At 57.6% G+C, this 27015-nt stretch overlaps 3 protein-coding genes and 2 non-coding genes across 7 annotated transcripts; 3 read left to right on the top strand and 2 right to left on the bottom strand.

Annotated features, from left to right (window-relative positions):
- Positions 1-1276: 1276 nt before the first annotated feature.
- On the bottom strand, positions 1277-7112 carry MRPL18 (mitochondrial ribosomal protein L18). Of its 3 annotated transcripts, none has more exons than XM_017345472.3 (4): positions 6905-7112; positions 6543-6729; positions 2194-2276; positions 1277-1675 (listed from the first exon to the last, which is right to left on the bottom strand). In XM_017345472.3, the coding sequence occupies exons 1-4, from the start codon at positions 6954-6956 to the stop codon at positions 1608-1610; spliced, it is 390 nt and encodes a 129-aa protein (XP_017200961.1). In that variant the 5' UTR covers positions 6957-7112; the 3' UTR covers positions 1277-1607. The 3 variants fall into 3 exon arrangements, with proteins under 3 accessions (XP_017200961.1, XP_051710162.1, XP_002715030.1); XM_051854202.2 differs by having other exon boundaries at positions 2045-2276; positions 6809-7103; XM_002714984.5 differs by having other exon boundaries at positions 2045-2276; positions 6905-7089.
- Positions 7113-7866: 754 nt separating this feature from the next.
- On the top strand, positions 7867-15022 carry TCP1 (t-complex 1). The gene is given in 12 exon segments (NM_001163114.1): positions 7867-8050; positions 8519-8604; positions 8752-8880; positions 9513-9610; positions 10298-10408; positions 10746-10927; positions 11431-11557; positions 13013-13188; positions 13488-13611; positions 13891-14083; positions 14226-14389; positions 14715-15022. Coding segments are annotated over 12 exon segments (1671 nt in total). The 5' UTR covers positions 7867-7986; the 3' UTR covers positions 14932-15022.
- LOC127493361 (small nucleolar RNA SNORA29) lies at positions 10071-10209 on the top strand. The gene has a single exon (XR_007923416.1). It is a non-coding gene; the product is annotated as a small nucleolar RNA SNORA29 (small nucleolar RNA).
- LOC127493352 (small nucleolar RNA SNORA20) lies at positions 13663-13796 on the top strand. Its single transcript, XR_007923408.1, has one exon. It is a non-coding gene; the product is annotated as a small nucleolar RNA SNORA20 (small nucleolar RNA).
- ACAT2 (acetyl-CoA acetyltransferase 2) lies at positions 14925-25813 on the bottom strand. Its single transcript, XM_002714983.5, has 9 exons — positions 25656-25813; positions 24981-25115; positions 21449-21630; positions 20321-20438; positions 17622-17765; positions 16775-16897; positions 16173-16327; positions 15670-15780; positions 14925-15290 (listed from the first exon to the last, which is right to left on the bottom strand). Exons 1-9 carry the CDS (start codon positions 25708-25710, stop codon positions 15120-15122), a joined length of 1194 nt encoding a protein of 397 aa, XP_002715029.1. The 5' UTR covers positions 25711-25813; the 3' UTR covers positions 14925-15119.
- Between the last annotated feature and the right edge of the window lie 1202 nt (positions 25814-27015).

Consider the following 27015-nt stretch of genomic DNA (forward strand, 5'->3'; position numbering starts at 1 on the left):
CGAGCAGGAGCAGCGCAGGTCCCGCTCCTCCGGCCTTGGGTGGTCTCCTCCCCTACAGCTCTCGCGTGCCCCGTCCGCCCCACCCCGCCGGCGGGACCCTGGCACCGCACTGGACGCACAAAGCCCCGGACATCGCCCGGTCCCCGCCCCACGAACCGTTCTCATTAGTGCGCGTCTTGCTCACATCCTCTCTTGACTAGCTGCGAGAACTTCCTACACACGGGTTAGGTGCTCATTTTACTTGAAAGGCAGCGAGGTCCTCCATCGGCTGGTTCACTCCCCAGATGCCTGCCATAACCAGGGCTGAGCCAGGCTAAGCCTGCAACCCAGAACTCCACCCAGGTCTCCCCAGTACCTAAGCCGGCACCTGCTGCCTCTCAGAGGGCGCCCCAGCAGGAAGCGGGGCCAGACGGAGCAGGACTGGAACCAGGCACTCCAAGTCCCAAGCAGCACCTCACCTTTGAGTGGGAACTATTAAAGCGACATACTTTTAAGTGTCTCCAGTGAGCTATTTACTGATCAAAAGCGGACCACTGAATCCTTGGATTTTGAAGGGCTCTGTTTGTTTTTAAAGATTTCACTTGTAAACGAGTGGATACATGAAAATAATTAAAACATCTAGAGTGGTGGTGTTACCTGCTGGTGAAGACACCAGTCAGGCCGCCGCGCCCACCTGGGAGGGCCTGGCTCCAGCCTCCTGCCCGGCGGCCCCGGGAGGCTGAGGACGGCTCAGGCAGCTGGGTTCCTCGGCCCACACCTGAGACTGGCTCTTGGCATCAGACCCGGGCCTTGCAGGCGTTCGGGGAACACACCAGCAGGTGGGAGCAATTTCAAGTCTCGCCTTTGTTTTTTGGAAAGCAGCGCTGCTGTAGAGAGACCCTAATGCTTACAGGCCCTTCCTCCTCCCACCTGCCGGCCAGAAAGTTAACCCCGTCGTCTGCCGCATCAGCTGCTGAGGCCGCCCCGCCGCCCCTCCGCCCAGGCTCTCCACCAGCCTGCAGTGCCCTCCACGCGGCAAGCTGTCCCTCCATGGCAGCCGGAGCGCACGCTCCCAGCTCTGAGTGGCACTGCCCTTGTCCTTCAGTTCTGCTTCTCTGGCCGCCAGGAAGCAGAGCCAAGCGAGCTCAGCGCCGGCCTCTTCACCTCTGCCCCCACGGCCCCCACACCACCGCCATCACGCCCCAGGACCTCAGGCTAGTAAGAGTTTTTATGCAAACTTCACGTGTTCCTGCTACGCTGAGCTGGAAGGCAGAGGGAATTCCAAATGACCCGGAAATAGTTAACACACTTTTATTTCGTAGCTTACAAACAACTTTTGTTGCACAAAAGTTAATTACAGTTCTAACTTTTTCTTCATCTCCAGGACAGGGAAGAATGAAGACCCTGATGTAGAAACCAGACGCCGAGGGAGAGGGTGACCTTCAGCAAGGGCATCCACTGCGCAACAGGGGCAGGGCTCCAGCTGGGGGTCCTCCGATGCGGAGAGGGTGACCTTCAGCAAGGGCATCCACTGCGCAACAGGGGCAGGGCTCCAGCTGGGGGTCCTCCGACGCGGCAGCAGCTGGCGGTTCTGGATCCACCCCAAAACCAGCGGTGCTCGGTCTCATTCATAGATCCGCCGAGGTTCCTGCAGCACCACACCACCTTCCGTCATGGCATTCTGCAGGCATTTCAGCTGGTTTTGCAGATCAGGGAAAACAGGAAACCAGTAAGTCAGCGCCACAAACACCCTGGAAATAAATTCACTTCTCGAGAGACAGGGGGGGACTGGCGCTGTGGCGTAGTGGGTACAGCCACTGCCTGCAGTGCCAGCATCCCATATGGACGCGGGTTCGAGCCCCGGCAGCTACACTTCCGATCTGGCTCTCTGCTGGTGGCCTGGGACCAGGATGCAGCTCCCGGCTCGTGCATTTGGCCTGGTCCAGTCCCGGCCTTTGCAGGCGTCTAGGGAGTGAACCAGCAGATGGAAGATCTAACGCTTTCAAATACATAAATTTTGTTTAAAATTACTATCTTTTCAGTAAAAACATGAAAACAAAGATACCGAGTCCGAGGCTGCCTCCCAGGGGGTCGGCTGGTAGACCATGAAGTTAATTCCTGCTTCCAGGCACCTCTGTGCCAGCACCCGTCCGAGACTCTCACAAGCCACCACGTTCCTGGTCCTGTACAGGTGCTTTTTAATAGCCCACTCGCGAGTGGACGCCGAAACCACAACCTGGCCGCTGGGATGTTCCACGAGCGCTTCCACGTGATGCTGGGTTCTTATGACCCGCAACCTGCGGGGGGTGGAGAGAGCCCTGAACAGATCCCCCCAGCCACAACCGCCGGGGCGGAGGCATGCCCACGCAACCACCAGGCGGAGGCACGCCCCCGCAACCGCCCGGCGCCACGGAGGCACGCCCACGCAACCTCGCGGTGTGGACGCACGCCCACGCAGCCGCCCACGCACCCGCCTCGCGGGGACGCACGCCCCCGCATTTCTCAGGCTCCAGCGTCTGCTGACTCACCTCAGCAGACAACGTGGGTTTTACCTGAGAAAGGTGTGTGGCGTCTGCCTTTTCAACATTCTCAATAAGAAACAATTATTTCCACTTAGCCTCAACTTCAAGGAGAAACTGGAGCTCAGGTTTATTCACTTACACATCTACTTCGTAAGAGAACTCGGGCGAGGCAGAGCTAAGCTGCCGACTGAATCTATTTCCAGCTATCACCAGAGTAAGTATAAGAGTATAAGAAGGGACAAAGACTTACATGTGCGAACCTGAGAGGACTAGAAGAAAACACGGGACTTCTGGCGCTTTCTAAGCAGGGTCAGCCTACTTAGATGTACATCAGAGGCTGGTGCCGTGGTACAGGGAGTTAGGCCAGCGTCTGCGGCACCAGCATCCCATCGGGCACTGGTTCACGTCCTGGCTGCTCCACCTCTGATCCAGCTCTCTGCTGTGGCCTGGGAAAGCAGAAGAGGACGACCGAGTGCTTGGGCCTCTGCACCCACTGGGAGACAGATGAAGCTCCTGACTTCAGCCTGGCCCAGTCTTGTCTGTCTTTTGACAGGCAGAGTGGACAGTGAGAGAGAGAGAGAAAGGTCTTCCTTTGCCGTTGGTTCACCCTCCAATGGCCGCCGCGGCCGGTGCACCGCGCTGATCCGAAGGCAGGAGCCAGGTGCTTCTCCTGGTCTTCCACGGTCCACTGTCCTCCCAGGCCACAGCAGAGAGCTGGCCTGGAAGAGGGGCAACCGGGACGGAATCCGGCGCCCCGACCGGGACTAGAACCCGGTGTGCCGGCGCCGCTAGGCGGAGGATTAGCCTAGTGAGCCGCGGCGCCGGCCCGGAAGTCAGTTAACTGAAACCCAAGAGCTGGGCAGGCTCCTGGTCTGGGTCTGGCCCAGCCCTGGCTGTTACGGGCATTTGGGGAATGAAAGAGCAGATGGAAGAGGTCTCTCTCTGCCTTTCAAATAGATTTTTTAAATGAATCTTCTTTTAAATTAAGCTTGAGTTAGAGAAAACATTCAAATTAGAAGACTCTAAGATTTTTAATGCAAAATAGAAAAAGCACTAGATTTAGAAATTTGGGTTCTACTCAGTTTTGCTGGTAGTTCTAGCAAAAAAAAAGAAAAAGAAAAAGAAAAGAAAAAAATCGGTCTCTCCACCTGGGGTCAACCTTTCCTGTAAAGCCGCAGACGGCAGCTGTTTGAGGCTTTGGGACCACAGTCTGTTGGAACTGCTCAAGCCCTGCGGTGCTGCAGCAGCCAGGCGACCTGTCAGACACGGTGAGGAGCACAGCTGTGCTCCAGCAAACGTCCCTCGCAGACAGAGAACTGAATTTCAGTCTATTTGCATGTTACCAAATAGCGTCTAACCGTTTTAAAAGTGCAAAATCATTTTTTAAACAAGATTTCTTTCCTTCTTTATTCTAAAGGCCGAGTGACAGAGAGAGGGATCTTCCATCTGTTGGTTCACTACCCAGATGGCTGCAACAGCCAGAGGTGGGCCAGGCTGAAACCAAGAGCCAGGAACTCCATGCGTGTCTCCCGAAAGGCTGGCAGGGGCCCACAGGCTCAGGTCGTGCTCCGCCGCCGTCCGGCACATCAGCCGGAGCTGGCCCAGAAGCAGGGCAGGCGGGTGTGAAGCCGCACTTGGAGATGGCATGAGGACGCCACAAGGCCTCACCTGCTGTGCCGCACACCAACTCTGAAAACCGTCTTTAACTCGCAAGCCGAAGCCGGCTGCTGCCCAGAGGCCAGTGTGCTGACCCCTGTCTCAAATCATTCGTTCACTGAAGAGGTTAGGAGGCATTATCTCTGAGGTCACTTCCCAAAGTCTCTATGCAATTATAAATAGGGCTGACGGGGTGGGGATGGGGGGCGGAGAGTGGCTACATGTCTAGTCATTTAAACATCCACATAGTGAAGATTTCAAGTTGGGAGTTTCAAAAGATTGAATTTCAGACTTAAGTTCCGAATTATCTCAAAATTGAATTGCCTGTTCCCTTCCACCCCCTCCCAACTCTGTGAAATGTATCACAGCAACTGTAACCATGATCACCCCCGTCCACTATGATGAAACTTAGGGCTTTTGGTGACAAAGATAACTTCTACTGTATCTACCTCCTTCAGCCAGCACAATGCCCAGTAGGTGATATAGGTCCAGTGTTTGTTAAATAAATACAACACACAGCTAGGATTTTTAATTTGTTCTTGTAACTCTGTATACTCGTTAAGAGGGGTTTTATTCTCCCGCCTGCACTGTAGCATAGCGGACAGCGCCTGCAGGGCTGGCATCCACGTGGGTGCCACTTCATGTCCCGGCTGCTCCACTTGGGCCCAAGTGCTTGGGGCCTGCCACTTGCACGGGACACCCAGATGGGGCTCCTGGCTCGGCTCCAGCCTGGCTCAGCCCTGGCCATCGCGGCCACTTGGGGAGTGAGCCACTGATAGACGCGCTCTCTGTCTCTGTAATTTTCATATATATCCTTAAAAAAATCCCATGCTACAGTTTTCCACCAAGCAGGTAGGCAGCAAGTACAGCCTCCGTGCTGCAGCACAGCAGTAGTAACTCAGTGTCCTGGCTGAGGTCAGCAAAAACACGGCTGACTCTCAGCTCTGCCACTCACCAGTCTGTCTCCCTAAGCCTCAAGTTCCCTGCTCCTGTAAACTGGGGAAGACCACTGCATCTGTTTCTTAATGTAGTTTTTTGGTTTGTTTTTTTTGTTTTTTGTTTTTTTTTGACAGGCAGAGTTAGACAGTGAGAGAGAGACAGAAAGGTCTTCCTTCCGTTGATTCACCCCCCCAAAATGGCTGTTACGGCCGGCACAGCCAGGAGCCAGGTGCTTCTCCTGGTCTCCCATGGGGTGCAGGGCCCAAGCACCTGGGCCATCCTCCACTGCACTCCCGGGCCACAGCAGAGAGCTGGCCTGGAAGAGGGGCAACCGGGACAGAATCCGGCACCCCAACCGGTTCTAGAACCCGGTGTGCCGGTGCTGCAGGTGGAGGATTAGCCTAGTGAGCCGCGGTGCCGGCCTCTTAATGTACTTTTAAAGATTAAGTGAGAAAATATGTATAAAGCACTAGCTTAGTTCCTGGCAAACAGAAATTGTTAAACAACTATCTTTTTTTTTTTTAAGATTTATTTATCTGAAAAGCAGAGTCATGGGGGGGGGGGGGGATGTCTCCCAAATGGTGGCCAGGGCTGGGACAGGCCAAAGCCAGGAGCCAGGAGCACCTTATGGGTCTCCCATGTGGGTGACAGGGCTCAAGCACTTGGGCCGTCCTCTGTTGCTTTCCCAGGTGCATTAGCAGGGAGCAGCCAGGACTTGAATCGGCACCCACACTGGATGCTGGCAGTGCAGGCAGCAGTTTTACCTGCTTTGCTATCTAATCAACTCCCTTAGTAACCAAGCATCTCCTGTCTGTAATAATACACTTCTCCTAAGAATTTACTCTCCAGGGGCAGGAGTCTGGCACCGCAGTGAGGATGCTGCTTGGGGCACCTGCACCACACAGAGACTTGGCTGAAGTCCCAGCTCTGGGGCGGCACCTACCACTCAGCTGCAGGCTCCTGGCTCTGGCCTGGCCTACCCCGGGCATTTCAGGGGAACACAGTGAATGGAAGATCTCGGTGTGGGCTGTGGCCGCCTGGTCAGCCGGTTAAGCTACGCCTGTGATGCCGGCATCCCGTGTCGCAACGCTGGTTCGAGCTCCGTCTCTCTGGTGCGCTTATCAAATACATAAACATGATCAACCTGCCGAACACCCAAAGTATCCAGTGCCACACACTAAAAAATCTACTCTCCCTACTGCAGCCAAAATGACGTCACTTAAACTGCAAATATTCAGGCTCGAACTTTAACCCTCAGGGTCCCACTCCCGCCTACCTGCCCCTTTGCAACCGATGGCCCGGCCCACGAGCCCCGGGGCCGAGGCCGATCCGGGCCGCCCCAGAAAGGCCCCGGCGGGCCCCCGTCCGCTCCCCGGACCCCGCCGACTCCTCGCTCGCTCCCACGCCCGCCGCCGAATGCCCGGGCCATCACAGCCCGCGGGCTACCTGTGCCAGAACTCGCGCGAGGGCCACACTGTGCCCCAGCCCCGCTCCTTCCGGGCCACAGCCAGGAGCTCCAGGTTGCGGGGGTTGCGGTTGGTGAACTCCGGGGCCACGGCTTCGTTCTCCTGTGGGTCCGCTTCAGGCTTCGCCGCGGGTGCGGACGCCGTCGAGAGGGCCGCCAGCCCGCACCCTGAGAAACGCAAGCGACCACGCGGCTCAGAAGCGGCAGCCGCCCGGAGCGCCCGCCCCCGGGGTCCTGGACAGCTCACCCCCGGGCCTGCCTGGGTCTTCGGCCACCGCCACCGCCACCGCCGCGCGCTGCCCTGCGGTGGGGACGGAGGGAGAGACGGGGCGACGCGAATTACCGGGGCTCCTGCTAGCCGACACCACCTCCCAGAGCCGCGACCGAAGGGCCATCGCGGAGCGGATCTCGGGCAACGCTGCAGACAACGCAGGCCTCCTTCTCCTCACCGGGACCTCAGCGACTCTCCGGCCGCAGCCATGCTAGCTCAGCTAGGGATGTACGGTCGCCTAGGTCATTGACTCGGCCATGCGAGAGACGCTGCGGACCCGGAACTAACAAGCCCCTGGCCGCTGAGTGGCCAAGGGGGCTGTCTGTTATCCCCGATTGGCCAATCACAGCCTACGTCGGGACGCATGCGGGCCCTAGAGCCCACAGGCAAGGCCCCGGGGGCGGGGCGAGGACGCTGTCACGCTACCTGCTCTGAGCCTCTCAGGTCGCAACGTGGACCCCGGTCGCTGTGGGCTGGGCACATGCGACTGGAAACTGAGAATGGGCACAAGATCGTTTCCTTCTCTAAAGGCTGTTCCCCGAAATGGACATTTTTCTCCGCCGGCCCACAGAAAAACCGTGCCTTTCTCACCCAGGCTCAAGACCCGGATGAAAACCTGGCCGATTTGCCTCATGCTCCGCAAGTATTTACGTAGTAAAAGGACGAAACCGTACGAAGGCGAGACTCGCTCAGAACTCCTGCCCTGAAGGGGCTCGCCCACCTATTACAGCCCCGCCCTCCCGATCACATTTTCTAGAAGGCACTAGAATGTCTAAGTGCGCCTGCGCAACCTTGCCCGGCAAGCAGGTGCAGCCGAGCACTTCCTTTTCCTCCGACAGTCCACGAGCCTGACTTCCGGTCTCCCCTTTCGCGCCCTTCTTACCTGCTCTTTAATTGGACAAAGCTACAGAGCCCGCCCCCTTATGTAACCTCACTTCCGGCGCGCTCGCGTCCCCGTCCCTCTTTCTCCGCCTCTTCCTTGTTTCCCGCCGTGCCTCGCGGCCGGGCCGGGGGCGTTGGGGAGCGGCGAGGCGGTGTTTCCCAGCAGCCCTCGCGGCGTCGCTCGGGCCCTTTGCACGCCGCCGCCCGACATCACTACCGACAGCCCGGTCGTCGGCGGTCTGAGCGAAGTCGACGCGCGCCCTGCCGCGAAGATGGAGGGGCCCTTGTCTGTGTTCGGGGACCGCAGCACCGGGGAGGCGATCCGCTCCCAGAACGGTAAGGCCGGGCGTGGCGCCGGCCCGCGCTGCCCCGCTGCGGTCTCCGCTGCGCCGCGGCCGCCTGCGCCCCCCCGGTCGCTCCAGCCCGCCGGGCGAGGGGCCTGAGAGCGCGGCGCGTCCCGGGGGCGGCTGCCGGGGCGGGCGCCGGACGCGGTCTCGGCGCCGGACACGTGCCCGGCCGCCCTTTTGTTCGGGCCTGGGGCGGCGGCCACCTGCGCGCGCCGCGGATGGGCGGGGGCCGCGCGGGGCTCGGGGTCTCGGCCGGCCAGGCGTCCGCGCGGCGACCCCTCGGCTCGTGGGCCGAAGAGCAGGCGTGCCTTCCGCGGGGAGCGCCGGCGTGGAATCGCGCGGGGCGGGCGTGCTCACCCCGGCCGGCCAGGGAGCGCCGCGGGCACCTGCCTGTCGCTGCTTTGGTTCGGCGGAGGGGTGGGTCTCCTGACCGCACTTGGTTTCCCGTTGGGCACAGTGATGGCTGCGGCTTCGATTGCTAACATTGTGAAAAGCTCGCTTGGTCCGGTGGGCTTGGACAAGATGCTGGTGGACGACATCGGTGTAAGTGCACCTGCCGGTCGGGGCGGGGGGCCGGAGGGGGGGGGTCCTCAGTGTGTGACGCCGCTCTGGTCACCCTCTCGGGAGGGTGCGGGTGGCGGCAGGCGGCAGGGCTGCGGTGGTTGACGGTGTCCCCCGTGGCTTTCCAAGGACGTGACCATCACTAACGACGGGGCCACCATCCTGAAGCTGCTGGAGGTGGAGCATCCCGCAGCCAAGGTGCTTTGTGAGCTGGCCGACCTGCAGGATAAGGAAGTCGGAGACGGGACCACCTCCGTGGTAGGTCGGCGGCCGGTAGCGGCCGTCCTCGGCTCGGGCTTTCACGATGGGGCGATGGGAACGCGCTGACGTGTGATTGCCGAGCTGTGGCGCGCACGGGAGGTAGACAGGTCTTGGTGCGGACGGTGTTAACTCTGACCAGGTCAGGGTGCTGTGCGGGGGAGATGTGTCACTAGGTGGGACGTCAGCCCCGACGGGATGCAGCCCACTTCCCCCGAGCAGCGAGGTGGGCTTTGTCCCAGCAACCTGCTTAATACGACTTTTATTTTTTTTTAAACGATTCTTGGTTTCTCATAAGAATGGTTAAGAACAAAAGGCCAGATGGCCCAAGGTAGCATGAATCCCTGAAATGTAAATGACAGGTTTTTAGTTCCTGCTGAGCACTTGATCTCTGAGGATGATGGGTGCGTCCTGGCTGTGCCCTGCGGGACTCTGGCTCAGCCAGAACCCTGGGCAGCCTCCTCTCTGGTCCAGGCGTTCGCAGTTCTTGTCCAGCTTCTAGGAACCAGCTGTTGGGTTCCCCAGCATTCCCGCCGCCGTCTGGCTGATCCCTGACCATGGCAGTGCTTCTGCATCCGTGGTGGCAGACATCCGACGCGGCGTCGGCAGGGCCCTGTGTGTTTTCTCCGCAGGTCATCATCGCAGCAGAACTGCTGAAGAACGCGGACGAGCTGGTCAAGCAGAAAATCCACCCCACCTCAGTCATCAGTGGCTACCGGCTTGCCTGCAAGTAAGATTGCGTACGCTCAGAGAGGGTGACGTTTTTTAAAATCCTGATTTGGACGGTAGAGTTAGGGAGGGGGGAGAGACAGCCTCCATCCGCTGGTTCACTCCCCGGATAGCTGCAGTGACCAGCGCTGTGCCAGGCCAAAGCCAGGAGCCTGGGTTTTCTTCCAGGTCTCCTGTGTTGGTGCAGGGCCCCAGATACTTGCACCGTCTTCTGCTTTTCCCAGGCACGCCAGCAGGGAGGCGGGTCCACATGAGCACCGGGTCTCCTGCGCCCGTATGCAATGCTAGCATCACACAGGCCCTGGAAAAACGTATTTGATGAACTGATAAACAGGTGTCTGTTAATGTGTTGACTAGTGGCTAATTTTTTTTTCTTTATGACTAAATTTCAGTTTGAAAAAGCTGCATTCTAGCACTTTAGCATTTATGCATGAAGTACACGGTGAAGCCAGTATCTTGCCTTTCCCATTTGACTACCACGTTTTCTCCAATTAGTAGATTTCAGTGGCTATGCTTATGGGATAGATGAAAACTGCCATGATCTGAAGAGGGAGAGGATTTGGTACCCTCCTTCTATATGAAATGGCTGGACAGAAGATGGCCTGTGACAGTTGGATGCTATCCGAAATGTGATAAAACCAAACCCTTGAGTGGTGAATTGATCAGTGTTTCTCCCCACACTAAACAGGGAAGCGGTGCGCTATATCAGTGAAAACCTGATTATCAACACGGATGAACTCGGGAGAGATTGCCTGATTAACGCTGCGAAGACGTCAATGTCTTCCAAAATCATCGGGATGTATCCTTGTGGTTGCCCAATACGGGTCAGCCGGTCTGTGCCCGTCATTGTGGAATAGTGCATATCAGTGCAAAATGAGGTTGCAGCAGAGATGAGCGATGCTGGGAGTTGCCTGTTGCCTTCCCTGAATTTTTACAGTGAAAAGATACATAAAGCGCGTATAAAAGTGATTGAATTGCAGATAGTGATAAGTAATATTGCAGGATTTTGGTGGCAGAAATAATGCTTGTTTGATAAATAAGATTACCAAATGGGGGTCTCCTCACATTACTTTTGATTTTCATGTGTACCCTGTGGTCATTCCAAATTTTGTGGTTACCCTTAACTGTTGGCTTAGAAACGGAGATTTCTTCTCTAATATGGTGGTAGATGCCGTGCTTGCTGTTAAATATACAGACGTACGAGGCCAGCCTCGCTACCCAGTCAACTCCATCAATATTCTGAAAGCCCACGGGAGAAGCCAGACCGAGAGCATGCTCGTCAGTGGCTACGCTCTCAACTGTGTGGTGGGATCTCAGGGTAAGGGGTGGGGTCTGCTCAGAGAATGGGGTGGACTTATCTGAGTGGCAGGAGCGATGGAGATCTCACGTCTGCTGGCTTACTTGCCAGAGCAGAGGCCACAGGAGCCAGGAACTCCATCCGGGTCTCTCACGTGGGTGGTAGGGGCCTAAGAACCAGGGACCATCTTGTGCTGCCTTCCCAGGCGCGCTAGCAGGGAGCTGGCGCTCTGATAGGGAATGCTGGCTTTGCAGGCAGCAGCTTCCCTCCCTGCGCCACAACCCTGGCCCTTAAAACTGGCCCATCTGGGTTGTGCGCGTTGCGTGTTTTGTGGCTTACACACATGTAGCTTGTTAGGATGAGTGCACATGGAAGAAATGCTGCTTGTTTGGTGCCATTGAACTGTTGAGATGAAATGTGAATTAATGCCTTCGTGACTCTTGGGGTCTGGGGTGAATGTGTGGTTGATGAAGCAGCATTGTTATGGTGACTGTAATGGAACTGAATATTCTGTTCAATTACAGGCATGCCCAAGAGAATAGTTAATGCAAAAATTGCTTGCCTAGACTTCAGCCTGCAGAAAACAAAAATGAAGCTCGGTGTACAAGTGGTCATTACAGACCCTGAAAAATTGGACCAAATTAGGCAGAGGTATGTTGAGAGAATATTTTTGGTCTTTGACAAGGATGTTTATAAATTATTGGACTAGGTGACAGTAAACTAAAAGGAGTGCTGTGTCTGAGGTCATGGAGCTGGTTTAAGAACCATTTTTTAGGCAGTAGCATGTGTTGTTGAACTGGAGTTTCTGAGTGTGAATATCTTGAAGGACTTTAACATTTCTAACAAAGTCACACCGTTTTGCATAGTGTTAGATTAAAGTAGTTAATCCGTTGGGCCACAGCACCAGCTCCTAGGTGGTGTAGCCTTAACTTTACACACCTGGACTACATCGTATTTATTTGGGCTCTGATCAACAGAACAGTGCAGAGTTGAGCACGAGGGGAAACAGTAGTCGGCACACGGTGCACGAGCTGCTAGCATGACTCAGAAGTCTGCAGCCAGCAGTAGCAGGCGCCCACCCAGTACTAGGTCCTTCATTACCCTGTTATCCCTGGCAAGCGTGCTTGAATAGCTGGTGGGGAGCAGCGTCCCTCAGCCACTGGACCGACGTGCTGTGCTGCGTTCACAGCTGCTGTGGGCTCACGGCAGTGGGGTGGTCCCAGCTGTTTTCTCTGGTACGGGCCCACTGTTGACCAGAGTGCAGTTATGTAGTGGGCAGCACGCCTCTACTGCCCCAAGTCTTGTAGCTTCTGCACCACACCTGACCTCTTTGCAGACACTTCATGCTGGATTTGACTGATAGGGGGTTTCCTTGAAAATGCTCAGCTTCTCAGCCACCTAACCCATAAAGCTCTTCGTTTTCTAGTCTGATCCGCAGGTCTACCCAGGATCCCTTTCTAGACCTCCTTAGCTGGGTGTATGCCTGTGTCCATCTTCGCATACAACAATAGTTAATACTTGCTGGGGGAATGAACAGTAATTCCTCCCTCCAAGAGATCCTGAGGGCAGGCTCCTTCGTATTTGGGGGAGGGGTATTTCAAAGGCAGAATGATGGCTTCCATCTGCTTGTCCACCTCTTAAACACCTGCAAGAGCCAGAGCTATGCCAGGCTGAAGCCAGGAGCCAGGAACTCCATCTAGACTCCTGCATGGTGACAGGGACCCGAGTGCATGGACCATCATCCTCTGCCTTCCCATGTGCATCCGCAGGGAGCTGGGTCTGGAAGTGGAGCACCCAGAACAATCTCCAATGCGGAGGCTGGGCTCGCAGGCAGCAGCTTGACTGCCCGCTCCACGACACCTGCCCCACTGCCTCTTCCTAACCGCACCTCTAAATCAGGAACTCAGCTAGGGATTGTGGGAAGCAAGTCGTCCTTTCCATTCCTTGAGCTTCCAAAAACTGGACTAATTTAAGTTCTAGATGTAGATGGGAAAGAAGGGTTTCAATTTAATCTAGAGTGATTTTGTGAATGAATACTTAGCGAAAGTTAGAGTTGTATTAAGAAAGAGAAGGTAATTTGGGGCACTAAAGTCCTTTTCTTTGTAGAGAATCAGATATCACCAAGGAGAGAATTCAGAAGATCTTGGCGACTGGTGCCAATGTCATCCTCACCACCGGCGGCATTGATGACATGTGTCTCAAGTATTTTGTGGACGCTGGTGCAATGGCAGTTAGGAGAGTTTTAAAGAGGGATCTTAAGCGGATTGCTAAAGCTTCTGGAGGTAAGTCTTCTGCCAGCCGTCAGGTGGAGTCCCGGTGCCTGCCACGATGGCCTGTTTGTGTCGGGACACTGTGCTGAGCAGCTCCGGGGACACCATCCTTGTAATGGTTGTGCTGCAGACAGGAGTGCCTGCCTGTTCACGAACTGGGGAAGTCTGCAACCCTGGGGATGTATTAGCTTACTCTGTTCATCTCAGTGACACCTTGACCTCACGGTGTCACTTTTATCATAAGTTAATGTTCTGAATTTACGACGAGGTCATCATGAACATTATTTACACCTTTATGACTCTCTTAATAGCAAGTATTCTGTCAACCCTGGCCAACTTGGAAGGTGAAGAGACTTTTGAAGCTGTGATGTTGGGACAAGCGGAGGAGGTGGTACAGGAGAGAATCTGTGATGACGAGCTGATCTTAATCAAAAAGTAAGCTACTTTCCAAGCTAGGGAGCAGTGCAGCTTTTGTTGTAGAATTTCCTTCCCATCTATTTGCTGCTGTAGTCTCTCCATGCTATGAGCAGTTATACGCGTGGGATAAAATAACACTGGGCCATTGTAACTAAATGGAGGTGACGTAACTGAGTCATCTCTGCTCCGTGGTCTAGACATGGCCGCGTGCACCCAGGATTTAATCGGTGGTGCGTGTGGAGTTGCTGTGCGGGTCTTGTGGAAGTGCTGTTAAGAGTCTCACGTGCTCTCTCGCAGCACTAAGGCGCGTACGTCTGCGTCCATCATCCTGCGCGGTGCCAACGACTTCATGTGTGACGAGATGGAGCGCTCCCTGCATGATGCTCTCTGTGTGGTGAAGAGAGTTCTGGAGTCAAAGTCTGTGGTTCCAGGTGGGGGCGCTGTCGAGGCAGCGCTGTCCATATACCTTGAGAACTACGCCACCAGCATGGTAAGAGGAGCTGCTTGCTTCCCACAGTGGGGTGGGCAGCTCTGGCATTTTCATAAATTTAAATAGCACGCCTCGCAGAGAGCTGAGCCGCTGCTGCGGGTTCTCCCTGTCCCCGTGTGAGGAGGAACTGTCTGTCTCTCAGGGCTCGCGGGAGCAGCTGGCTATTGCCGAGTTCGCACGGTCGCTCCTCGTGATCCCTAACACGCTGGCCGTGAACGCTGCCCAGGACTCCACGGATCTGGTCGCAAAGTTGAGAGCTTTTCACAATGAGGCGCAGGTGAACCCAGAACGGAAAAATCTAAAATGGTAAGAACGGGAGTGCCCTTTCTCCCTGACTAGATTTTGTGTGGTAGTTTGGTTCCTAAGTTTGTTATGGCTGACACCTCTTTAGCCATTCCAGGGCCTTGGGAAGACTCCTACCCTGGGTGTTGTCACCTGACCTATGGTTCTACATTGGTTCTCAGGCAGCCTTGTTGGGCTTGTGCATTACCTAACAAGGATGAGAGATGTGTCGGGTGCTGTTACCATGACATCATAAGGTGCACTTAGACAAACCGAGACGGCTGAGACACTGATCTTACATGTAGGCTGCTCCAGAACTTGGGCTGTTTTTTCCCCCTTTTAACCACAGGATTGGCCTTGATCTGATCAATGGCAAGCCTCGAGACAACAAGCAGGCAGGGGTGTTTGAGCCAACCATAGTGAAAGTAAAGAGTCTGAAGTTTGCCACAGAAGCTGCAATCACCATTCTCCGCATTGATGACCTCATCAAGTTACATCCAGAAACTAAAGATGACAAGCATGGAGGCTACGAAGATGCTGTTCATTCTGGAGCCCTTGATGACTGATGGGATTTCTCCTTTATTTATAACAATGTTAAATGCAATTGTCTTGTACCTCAGAAGTTACAATTAAAGTACAGTGAGTTGTCAGCTCGGATTCTTGTGAAGTAGGGAATGGTTTCCATCCTCACTTTGGTCCTTAGTAGTTGGTTAGTGGACACCAGGCCCGGGCGAGTGTGAGCACGGCTCACTGCTCACCCCCTCTGAACACACATCGCTATTCCCATCCCACCCCCGACACAAAGGGCCGCGACGCCGCGCGCTCCTCCGGTCCTCTCCAGCGCGTGCACCAGGGTCACCAGAATGCGGCAGCCGGACGCTCCGAGAGGGTGCCCCAGGGCTATGGCTCCTCCTTGGATGTTGATCTGAGGGAAGGAAAGCTCTGTTAGGCTGCACACCCCAACACGTCTGTTCCCTCTCTGTCCTCTGGCAGGGTGCCCTTTCCAACTGTCCTGGCTGCTAAGGAATAAATTTTTGTTACATCCATTCCCGACTTCCCTTGTCCCTTCATTGAGTTTTAACCTTGTTAGAAGGATTTCTTCTCCCTTGGGAAGCAACAGTGAACTGAGTCCCAGCAGGAACTTCAGCATTTCCTCATGCGCGGGGAGATAACCCTCGCACAGTGCGTGGACAGCCTGGCAGCCACACGGGCAGAGGCTGTGCTGTGAGCTCAGGGGCACGGCCTAGGGACTGCGGCCCACAGAAGCCTGGCTTCAGTCCAGGTTCTTAGCACCTGATCTTTACCTTCTCTGGGTTCAGTCCGAGTTCTTTAGCAACTGCCACTGACAGGGCTGCAAAGGCTTCGTTGATTTCGAATATGTCGACATCCTGCAGCGACCAGCCAGCTTTGGCGACCTGAAGAGAAGGGCAGTGAGCGACAGGGCAGGAACGGGCGAGGGCTGCAGAGAGGCGGCACGCTTATCCGGACGCAGACACCGCGGCTGTGGTGCTTAGAGAGGAGCCCAGTGACGCAAAGTCAAGGGTGTCTTGTAGAGCATCACGTGGAAATTCCAGGCCGGGAGTTGGGGAGCAGAGCTGTGCTCTGGGTCAGGAGACGCGTCACCCCTAGATGGTCCTCCCTGCCCTCAGGTCTGCCGGCTGCTGGCACAGCTGCACGGGTGAGTGCGTGAGGCTTGGGGAAGACCAGTGGAGACCGAGCAGTGCTGACCACGGGAGTGCCCACACCGGCGGCCTCCCAGAGGGCTCACTGCACAGCAGGCGAGGAGGAGGTGGGGAAGACTACTCACGGCTTGCTTGATCGCTGGGATGGGCCCTGTCCCCATGATGGAAGGCTCCACGCCTGCTTGTGCCCAGGACACTATCTGCGCTAGAGGGACAAGCCCGCGACTGGCAGCTTCCGACTTCTTCATCACCACCACCGCGGCCGCGCCGTCGTTCATCCCTGCAAGGTGCAGTGACCAGGTTTCTGTCACAAAGACTTCCGCCATTGCACCCATCTCCACAGCTGACCGCGGGACAGTGGGTAATGACCTTGCACAGGTAGAAGGGCGGGGAGTTGCAAAAGGCAGGCCTCACACAGAGAGGGGCACTTTTGGGCACTGGAGAAGTGGAAACATTTTACGTTTGTGTGACAGCTAAAGGAATTTAAGAAGGTGCAGTGGCTGCTGTGTCCTAGCAGTGTCACTGCAGCTGTGACACCCACATCCCACACGGACACCAGCTCGGGGGACACTGGAAGTCCTGGGGTCCAGCTTTGGCCTGACGGAGCCCCCATGATGGCAGCCATCTGGGGACCGAGCCAGCAGAATGTCCCTCTCTTCCCATCACTCTGCCTTTCAAATGAAAGCTAGAAGATGACGGGACAGCCCCGTGTTCCCGGAAGCCTGACCTGAAGCGTTCGCTGGCGTGACTGTGCCTGTTCCGTCGGTCAGGAAGTACGGCTTCAGCTTGGACACGGCCTCCAAGTTACTGCCGTGGCGAGGGAACTCGTCCACTTTCACTTCGGTAGGCCCTGAAAAGAGGAGACCCAGGCCCCCAGCATCAGCGCAGGGTGGTGCCCGGGAAACGGTGCTTTGCTAGGATGCGGGCAGGGACAGCCTGGGGACAAGAGGAGGGAAAGGACTCTCGGGGTGCGGATCTGCTTAGCCACCGAGACCGGAGTACTGGGTTGCCGGCCTGGCTCCGCTCACGCCAGCCTCCCGATGGGCACACTGGGTGGCGGCAGAGGATGGCTCACAATCATGTGGGTTCCTGCTGTCGCACGGGAGACCGAGATGAGCCCGCAGCTCCTGGCGTCACTGGCCCAAGCCAGCCTGCTGCGGTCATCTGGGGGAGCTCTGTCTCTAACCGTCAAGTTTGTTGATGAGCACTTTCCTCAAGAGACAGATGTCTTCTAAACCCACAGCCCTCTCTGAGGAAAGCAGCTGCAGGCAACGGTCAAGTGCCCCCGAGGACCCGCCCTTGGGAAGTGTGGCTGGAGGGGCACACAGCTGCAGGAAGGAGGGGTCAGCCCGTGCGGGGAGCAGGGCACTGCTGCCTCCCATCACTGGTTTCTGCAACAGCCCCTGTGTACACAGCGTGGGCTGAGAGGTCACTCCCTGTGCACACAGCGTGGGCTGAGAGGTCACGCCCTGTGTACACAGCATGGGCTGAGAGGTCACGCCCTGTGTACACAGCCAGGCCAAGGTAAGCAACCTGAGGAACCTGACCGCGAGGCAGCTTGCAAACCCGCCCACCTTTCCTGGAAGACACCAGGACTGGCACGATCTCTCTGTCGAAGTGGCCAGCCTTCTGCGCGTTCTCCGTCCTGTTCTGGGACAGCACTGCGACCCTGTCCTGGTCCTCTCGACTCACCTGCCATTGTTTGGCTACATTTTCAGCTGGGAAAGGAAAGCAACACAGTGTCACGAAGCAGGCTCAGGGTGGGGGGGCACTGCGGGGCGGGGGCACTGCGGGGCGGGGTCTCGCGGGCCGCAGAGGGGGCCTGGGCACGGCAGGCACGAAGCTGCGCTCTCCCTCCTCTCGGGTGTCACTGAGCGGGCAGACCCCTTTACCAGGCTCCCACGTGCTCGGCAGGCCTGGCTCTGCCTGCTCGCCCCCACCGCCCGGGAGGATTCTTTGACCACCGCAGTGCCGGCCCCGGTCGGGCACGTCCGGCTGCCCCACTTGCTTAGCACTCTTCCCCACTCGACAGAAGGTTGGAGATACAACCCCCGTCCACTCCTACGCCTCAGTACTATCATCGAATCCAAATTTCTCCTGCCCAGTAAAGTCCTCACAGGCCAGGATCCAGTGCGGGGCGGGCGGCGACGGTCGGTTCTGCAGGCGCTGTTCCTGTGGCTTGCGTTTTTGGAAGAGCAAGGGCCAATGCTTTTGTAATTCGCCAGTTTGGCTTTGTCTCAGGGTTTCTCCAGGTGAGAGGTGCTGGAAGCCAGGTGAGTGACCCTCGGGACACCTGGGCTCACTGGGCCAAAGTGGCATCCTCCCGTCTACACTGCCATAAACGCACTGTTTCCCACTCAGAACCACTCAGTACGTTGTGGTGAGTTAGTTGGAGATTCTGGAAGTATCTTAAGGATTTTGCTCAGCAGTGGTAGCCTGCATTCATGACTTCTAGTCCCAACGCGCCTCTGCGTGCATGAATCACACTCAGGCCTCGCTCCTTTTCCTGGGCCTGTCAGAGTGCAGCGCTCGTGGGAACCTGACGCTCTGCCCCACACACGCTTCGGGGCACCCTGAATGACACTGGTGTCTTGTGCAGTCTCGCCCCCGAGTAGCTCTCTCCTTGGGCCTCTTCTACAGCAGCGACCCTGCTTCCTGTCCTCACCTGCTCAACCCAGCATACACACGCGTTCAGAATCTATACCACTGGGAAAAGCAAACCTAACACAGAGTGAAACATGGAAATCCTAGGTGCACAACTGCGGGCTGCCCACGGACACCAGCTCGTGGGACACCTGTCTAGCGCACATATGTAACTCGCACCACTCCAGAGTTCTCGTGCCCGGAGGCTGCGAGTGCACGCGGCTGCGCTGCCTGGCACAGCCCTGGCACTGAGGCCATCTGGGGCGTGAACCAGCGGATGGGAAGAAAATCTGATGTCTCCTTCTTTCAAACTCTGCCTTTCAAATGAATAAATAAGTTTTTTTATAAAAAGGATGGAATTGCAGTAGGACCATAACTTTGTGTGTTCTAAGTGGTTCTCGATGGACTACGATGTGTTCCTATCACATGTTCAGAGCTCCCAAGTCTCCAGCAAGCTTTTAGTCTCCACCCAGTGCAGTTCCCTAGCCCTGGTCACCAGGCCAGGTGGGTGTGGGCTGCACGTGCCCTGCTGTACCTGACCAAGACCTCGGGGGTCTCAGGCAGACTTCCGGAGCTCCTTTTCTTGGTGGCTCCCTCTTCCCCTGTCCCCTGGCCCGCTGACTCCAGACACCCCAGCAGGCCCTGCTTCTCTGGCTGTTTGCACCAGCGTAGCGTGCCCCAGACGGAGAGCTGGTGAGTGGCACAAGCCCGGGCGATCCCTCGCTCAGCGCCTCCTTGGCCTGCGGACGGCCGCCCCCTCGCGGTGTCCTGTGCGTGCTCACGCCTGGCGTCTGTCTCAGCTCCCTCCTCTCACACACACCTTTCAGATCGCACGACAGCCCACCGTCATGGCCTCGCTGTCCACTCTGCGTCCTTAGAGGCCCTGTCTTCAAACACAGTCACGTGCTGAGGGGCTTCCGGTTACGGGTTAACAAGCACATTTTGGTGGCGTCACAGCTTGGACAAGACCGAGGACCTGAATCTACAACCCTTGGTGACGGGAGGCCCGAGTACCACACCTGAGAAACTGACCCGACGCTGTGACAAGACCCTGGCCGGCACGCAGCTCCCAGGGTCTGCCCTGCCCTTCGGCCTGGCCTGCTGCAGCCCTCACCGCCAGGCCCTCCCCTCTCTGCCCGCACTTCCTGCTGACCAAGTCCTGCCCCTCTCAATACCTTTCTCCTGCCTCACACTCACGAGCCAGAGCCAAGCTGCACGCGTCTGGGCAAGGCGCTTCACCTCTCGGGTCTGCTTCTTTAACTCGAAGTCTCACACAGACACGAGTTCTTCTCACGACTTCCCACTTACTTTGCAGGAAACCTAGACCACAGGGCCTTGCACACGGATGACTCGACCCAGTTGTACGGCGCAGATCGCACAGTGAGGGCCCAGCAGTACCGGCTGGCCTCTGCACAGAACCCTCTTTATGGGGGCTGCAGAACTCCAAGGGACCCCCCTTCTAAGTGCTCTGCTGGTCAGGGAGTCACATGGTCACACGGTCAGGGGAGACACTGACTCGCTGCACCGCAGTTCACCAGAGGGACTTCGTCCTACAGCAGGGACAGGATCTGCCCGTGAGGAGCGATGGGGCAGGCGGCGAGCGAGCTCGCGACCCTGTGGGAGTGCTCACCCGTAACACCCATGTGGTAGTTGTGGAAGGCGTCGGTAAGGCCGTCACAGAGTATGCTGTCAGCGAGCGCCGTCTCCCCAACCCGCACTCCTGTCCTCAGGTGAACCAAGTGTGGCGCCTGGGAACGAGAAGCAAACGCGGGCTGAGGCGGGGCGGTGATTACTCCTGTCCTGGGTCAGGCCGCCCCGGCCACACAGGCAGCCCATGAGTGCCACCTTCGTCCTGACTACTCTCTGATCCAGCTCCCTGCTAACGCACCTGGGAAAGCAGGAGATGGCCCACGTGCAAGCCACGTGGGAGACCCAGGTGATGCTCCCGGCTTCAGCCTGGCCCAGCCCTGGCCGCTGTGGCCGTTTGGGGAGTGCAGCAGTGGATGAAAGATCCGTCTCTCTCCCTCTGTCACCAAGGATGGCAGCTGACCAGTAAGTGGGAACCTCCGAAGTGTGTAAAGGGGCAGACACCTGGCCTGGCAGTTAAGGTGCCTGCGTCCCACACGGAGGCCTGGGCTTGAATCCTGCCTGGTGCTCCACTCCAACTTCCTGCTAAAGCAGACACTGGCAGACAGCCTATGCTTTTATGTATTTATTTGAGAGGAGTGTCAGAGAGAGAGGGAGAGAGAGAGAGATCTTCCATCCCCTGGTTCATTCTTCAAATGCCCGCAACAGCTGGGGCTGGGTCAGGCCGAAGCCAGAAACCAGGAACCTCATCTGGGTCTCCAATGTGGGTGGCAAGGACTCGAGTACTTGGGTCATCGTCTGCTGCCTCCTGGGCACATTAGCAGGAAGTTGGATTGTAAGCAGAGCTGCGACTTAATCCCAGGAACACGGGAGGCTGGTGCCACAACTCTGGCGCTTCCATTAACTTCCGGAAGCACCCTCCTGTTGGGGCTTTAATATTACACGCTTCATAAGCACAGCTTAAGAAATGTACACTCGTTCCACTCACACGGGTAGGGAGGATTTTTCCTCAATTAGGATTTCCCAACCAACCTGAAGAATGATTAGCACTGAGGTGGGGGTCAAGGTTGAACCCGTGTTGCTTATTCATTAACTGTGTGGCTCCGGCTCTGACGAGCAGGGACAGGACCCGTCAGTGAGGTCACCGGGGCCGTCCCGTCCGAGGCCGTACCTTGCTCATGTTCTCCATGCCGCCTGCCACCACGATGCTGGAGTCCCCTAGGGCTATCGACTGCGCGGCGAGGCACACGGCTTTCAGGCCCGAACCACAGATCATCTGGCAGCTCCAGGCCGGGACGGAGTAGGGGATGCCTGCACCCACACTGGCTTGTCGGACTGGATTCTGCCCGCAACCTGGAAGCAGCAACACAGAGGCCTTAGGCACTGAGTAGAAAGACTTCGGGGTGAGAGGGTACGCAGCGCTGCCAGCCAGGGCCGGAAGCCCACAGGCTGCCCTCGGCAGCTCTTCTCCTCTTGTCCTTAGTCACCACACTGCGGCGCGCTGGTTACCCAACAAGATGCGCAGGGAATCAGAACCCACAAAGGCCTTCCCTGAGGCCGCGGTGGGGACTGGAAACACGGGTTACGCAGAGCAGCAGCGGAAGGGGTGGAGTCAAGAGTTCCAAATATTCTCAGGCACCGCTGTCTGCCGCCAAAGGGTCTTTATGCCACCTCTCAGATTTGCCCGAACCTAGCACTTCTCCTGCTGACTTCCGGACAACTGAGCGTTCCCTTTGGCGTTCTGCTGGCCTGCTGGCTGGAGAGAGCACTGTTTGGATCAAGAGATGGCGTTCCCCAGGGCTACCAGCTGCTAAAAGTCATCTTGATCACAAGGTTATTAATCTGGGATGTACACATGACTGACCACACACACAGCAGGGGTCTGGCGCTGCCTGTGACGCAGGCATACCATCGCAGCATGGGTTCTTTTTTTTTTTTTTTTTTTTTTTTTGACAGGCAGAGTGGACAGTGAGAGAGAGAGACAGAGAGAGAAAGGTCTTCCTTTGCCGCTGGTTCACCCTCCAATGGCCGCCGCTGCAGCCGGCGCACCGCGCTGATCCTGGCAGGAGCCAGGAGCCAGGTGCTTTTTCCTGGTCTCCCATGGGGTGCAGGGCCCAAGCACCTGGGCCATCCTCCACTGCACTCCCTGGCCATAGCAGAGAGCTGGCCTGGAAGAGGGGCAACCGGGACAGAATCCGGCGCCCCAACCGGGACTAGAACCCGGTGTGCCGGCGCCGCAAGGTGGAGGATTAGCCTATTGAGCCACGGCGCCGGCAAGCAGCATGGGTTCTTGTCCCGGCCACGCCACTTCTGATCCAGCCCCGTGCTAATGCACCTGGGAAAGCAGCGGAAGATGGCCCAAGTGCTCGGGCCACTGCACCCACCAAGGAGACCTGGAAGAAGCTCCTGGCTCGGCCCAGTCCTCAGCTTGTGGACTGGCATCGCAGACACAGATCTGGATTCAAGTGCTGGCTCCACTTCCAACTGTGCCCCTGGTAGTTATGTGATGTCTCAAAGTCTCATGCACTCACCTGTGAAAGAGCTAACTGGATCCAACCGCCTCATGATGAGGGTTAAATGAGGTGACGAAATGGAAGCACTTGGCTCGGTGCCTCAAAGGTCCTGCACCGAGTGAGCCCTCGATAAGCATAATTGTTAGTTTGATTATGGCTGCACAAGATAGCACAGACGGCAGGGAGACAGGGAGACAGGTACCAGAGAAACTGGCAGGGGGGTGCCCCCCGATAGCCGACAAAGTCCAAGTGGGGAACGGAGAGGCAGAGGCGGGAGTGCTCAGAACTCAGCCGGTCTGAGGGTGTTAAGTGTACATTTTTTTTAGCATGGTTCATAAAAGACTTCAAGGCCCATAAAGACAAGTTGAGAAAGGAGAATTAGGCAGAAAAAAAAACCTAAATTATGAATATTTTAAGCATCCTTAAACCAAAAATCTGAAATACCCTTGAATCTGAAAGTTTTCAGCAATGCTGCGAGGCCCAGATGCAGCTCCAGGCTCCTGGCTTCAGCCTGGCCCAGTCCTGGCTACTGCAGCCATTTGGGGAGTGAACCAGCGGATGGAAGATTTTCTGTCTCTCTCTGTCTCCCTCTCTGTCATTCTGCCTTTCAAATAGGTAAAATATATCTTTTTTTAAAGAAAAATATTTATTTATTTGAAAGGCAGAATGACAGAGAGGCAGAGGCAGAAAGAGAGAGAGAGAGAGGTCTTCCATCTGCTGGTTCACTCCCCAATGGCCGCAACGGCCACAGCTGAGCCGATCCGAAGCCAGGAGCCAGGAGCTTCTTCCAGGTCTCCCACGTGGGTGCAGGGGCCCAAGGACTTGGGCCATCTTCTACTGCTTTCCCAGGCCATAGCAGAGAGCTGGATCGGAAGAGGCAGCCAGGACTCGAACCAGCACCCACATGGGATGGCGGCACTGCAGACAGTGGCTTTACCCACTATGCCACAGCGCTGGCTCCGGCTGGGATGCTGGCAGCCCATATGGGCACTGGTTCAGAGGTCCTGGCTGCTCCACTTCCGATCCAGCTCCTTGCTAATGTGCCTGGGAAAGCAGAGGCACACAACATTCAAGTTTATTCATGGTCCCCAAGAGATGCCCGGCACAGCGCCTGCTGCGCAGACAGCATTCAATGCATTTTATTCAGTGTGTGGAGACCCTGCCGGCGATATGCAAACTCTGTTTCCTGCACAAAACACTGCGTGAAAGTATGGTCGGGCTGTGTCTAAGGCGCACAAGGTCCTCCAGAAAGTTCTTGGACAACGGAATGAAGAGGTAAGTTACTTTTGATGCAAAAAACCTTTGAAATCCAGGCCTAGGAGGATCTTCAACAAGTTCAGGGAAATGTGGACTGTGAAAAAACGGCGGCTTTCAAATTTTTTTTTTTTTTTTTTTGACAGGCAGAGTGGACAGTGAGAGAGAGACAGAGAGAGAAAGGTCTTCCTTTGCCGTTGGTTCACCCTCCAATGGCCGCCGCTGCAGCCGGCGCACCGCGCTGATCCTGGCAGGAGCCAGGAGCCAGGTGCTTTTCCTGGTCTCCCATGGGGTGCAGGGCCCAAGCACCTGGGCCATCCTCCACTGCACTCCCGGGCCACAGCAGAGAGCTGGCCTGGAAGAGGGGCAACCGGGACAGAATCCGGCGCCCCAACCGGGACTAGAACCCGGTGTGCCGGCGCCGCAAGGTGGAGGATTAGCCTATTGAGCCACGGCGCCGGCCTAACTTTCAAAATTTCTTGCACCGATAGACTCATCTTCTCATTCCATTTTCCCAGAAACCTTCCGAGGTATGCGTGCATGTGAAACATGAATCATTTTGTGTTGAGACGTTAACCCTGTCCCCTCTGATACTTCAACACGTGTATGTAAATATTCCAAAATCAGAAAAAATCCAACATCTGGAACACTTTGAATCCTGACCGGACACGGAAAAGCAGCGGGTCTTGGTGGCCTGAGGACCGGTGTTGGTCTGAGTCTCCCCAGGGATCCATCCAACCGACGGTAACGTTCAGGGCGGGAGCCTGAAGCTAGTGACCGGCTATGGGGGGGACCCCTGTCCGGTCCCCGCGTGGCCGCAGCCACTCGGCCAGCACCTCGCACAGGGCCTGGGGCACCGGCCGAACGCGGCACACTGATTCAGTGCGCGGCCCCAGAGGGGCCCCGCGCCCTGCCGGCCAGCGCTCCGGGGGTTACCTGCGGCCAGGACGTGTCCAAATATGACCTCGGACACCTCGTCCGGGGCCACCGCGGCCCTCCTCAGGACCTCTCTGATGACAGTGGCGCCCAGGTCGTGGACGGGCACGGTCGACAGGGCGCCATTGAAGGAGCCTGCAACACAAGGGCGGAGAGAGAGGACCCCTGAGCCCCGAGGACCACGCGCCGCCGCGCCGTTCGGACAGACCGCCCAACGTACTGCGGCGGCCCCGAGCTTCCGGACCCCGGCAGCCGGCGGCCCGCGGGAACTCGGCGCGACCACGGGGGCGGAGGCCACAAGCAGCCGTCACCGTCCATCAGCCGCACGACCCCCGCCCAGCGCTCGGGTCGCACCACCGAGCGGCCCAGCCCCTGATGACCGATGGCGCCTCCCGGAGCTGGCCAATCAGGGGTCTCGCGAGAAGACGCCTTTCCGCGCCAGCCAATAGAAGAGCCGGGAGGCACCGTGGTTCTACCACGGACAGCCAATCGGAGCACGAGGGGCGGAGCGGACCCGCCTGGCGAGAGCGGGGAGGGGGCGCCGAGCCGAGCCCCGCGGGCACCAGGCTGCGGGCTCCGGGGGTCCCGGCCGGCCGGTCCGCACGCCGGGCCTCCGCACCACCCTGGTCCCGCCCGCGGCGGCCCTCGCGAGCGCCGCGGCGGCCGGGCACTCACCTATGATGGTCCGCGCCGCCGAGACGATGACCACGGGGTCCGAGCCTGCACTCATCCTGTCGGGACCACCGCGCCTGCCGCTGTGGGCCCGGAGCTGCCGGCGAGTGAGGAGCAGCCCTTCCTCGGACCGCCCCGGCCGCGCCAGGGGGCGGAGCCAGGGCGCGCCCCGCCCTCGCCGCGGCCCTCAGCGCGCAGGCGCGGCCGGGACAGGCGGGCGCGAGGCGGGGGTCCCGGGGTCCGCGCACGGCTCACCCCAGGGTTGGGCTTTCCGTTTGCTCTGAACAGTGACGACGAGGGGGGACCGGATCCCTGTCGCGCTCCGCCCGGGCCTTGAGGAGCCGCTGGCGAGTCCCGCCCGCTGCCGGGGTGCGCTCGTGCGTGTCCCCGTGGGGTGCGCGGGTCTCCTCCCGGGCGCGGAGCCTGTCCCAGCCGGGTCACTGCCGGCCAAGGTTCCAGACCTCCCCGGGTTGTCCAGGACCGTCCGGCCTCGGCTGCGGGGACCGGGTCGGGGTGCGCCCTGGCTTGGGAACCCCGCGCGTGCCCCTCCGGAGGCTGGGGCTCCCAGGCAGGCGCGCCACCCGGGCCACGGGGGGCACAGTGCGGGCAGGCAGCCGGCCGGGGTCCGGGAGCTTCGGGAGGGCCTCCTGCGAGCCCGCGTTAGGGTGAGGATGCGGGGAGTGCAGGCCCCTCCGGGAGGCGCCCGGGGTGCCCCTGCCCGCTCCGCGCTCCGCAGCCCCGGCCGGTAGGCTGCGGCCCTCCCTGGCCCATTCCTCTCCTTGTGGACTCCAACCTCTCATGCACCGCCCGAGGCTCCTGCTGATAGCTCCCTTTACCATTCTGATGTCTAGCCCAGTTGTCTCAGGAGCACACTGGCCCTGTCTAAATGTCCTGCAAGCACATCCGATTTAACGTCGAATCAAGCCGGAACCAGCTCTTCAGCCTTTGCGTCTCCTCTAGTGAAAACCTCCATGAGGTCAGTGGGCGAGGCACCTCTTGGGAAGCCTGCGACCCATCTTGACGTCCCTAGGTCCGAGTCCCGTTTCCAGTAGACAACTAAGGTGTACCCTGGGAGGCAGCAGAACTTGGGTCCCTGGGCCTGCGCTGGGCTTAGCGGCTAAAACCACTGCCCGCGGCACCAGCATCACGTGTGGACACGGGTTCTAGTCCCAGCTGCTCCACTTCGGATCCAGCTCCCTGTTAATGCGCTTGGGAAAGTAGTGGAAGGCGGTCCAAGTCTTCAGGCCCCTGCACCCACGGGGAAGACCCAGAAGCAGCTCCTGGCTCCTGGCTTTGGATGGCTCAGCTCCAGCCATTGCAGCCATTTGGGGAGTGAACCAGCAGATGGACAATCTCTACCTCT

This window comes from Oryctolagus cuniculus, chromosome 5, assembly GCF_964237555.1.
Source record: "Oryctolagus cuniculus chromosome 5, mOryCun1.1, whole genome shotgun sequence".
Classification (NCBI taxonomy): domain Eukaryota; kingdom Metazoa; phylum Chordata; class Mammalia; order Lagomorpha; family Leporidae; genus Oryctolagus; species Oryctolagus cuniculus.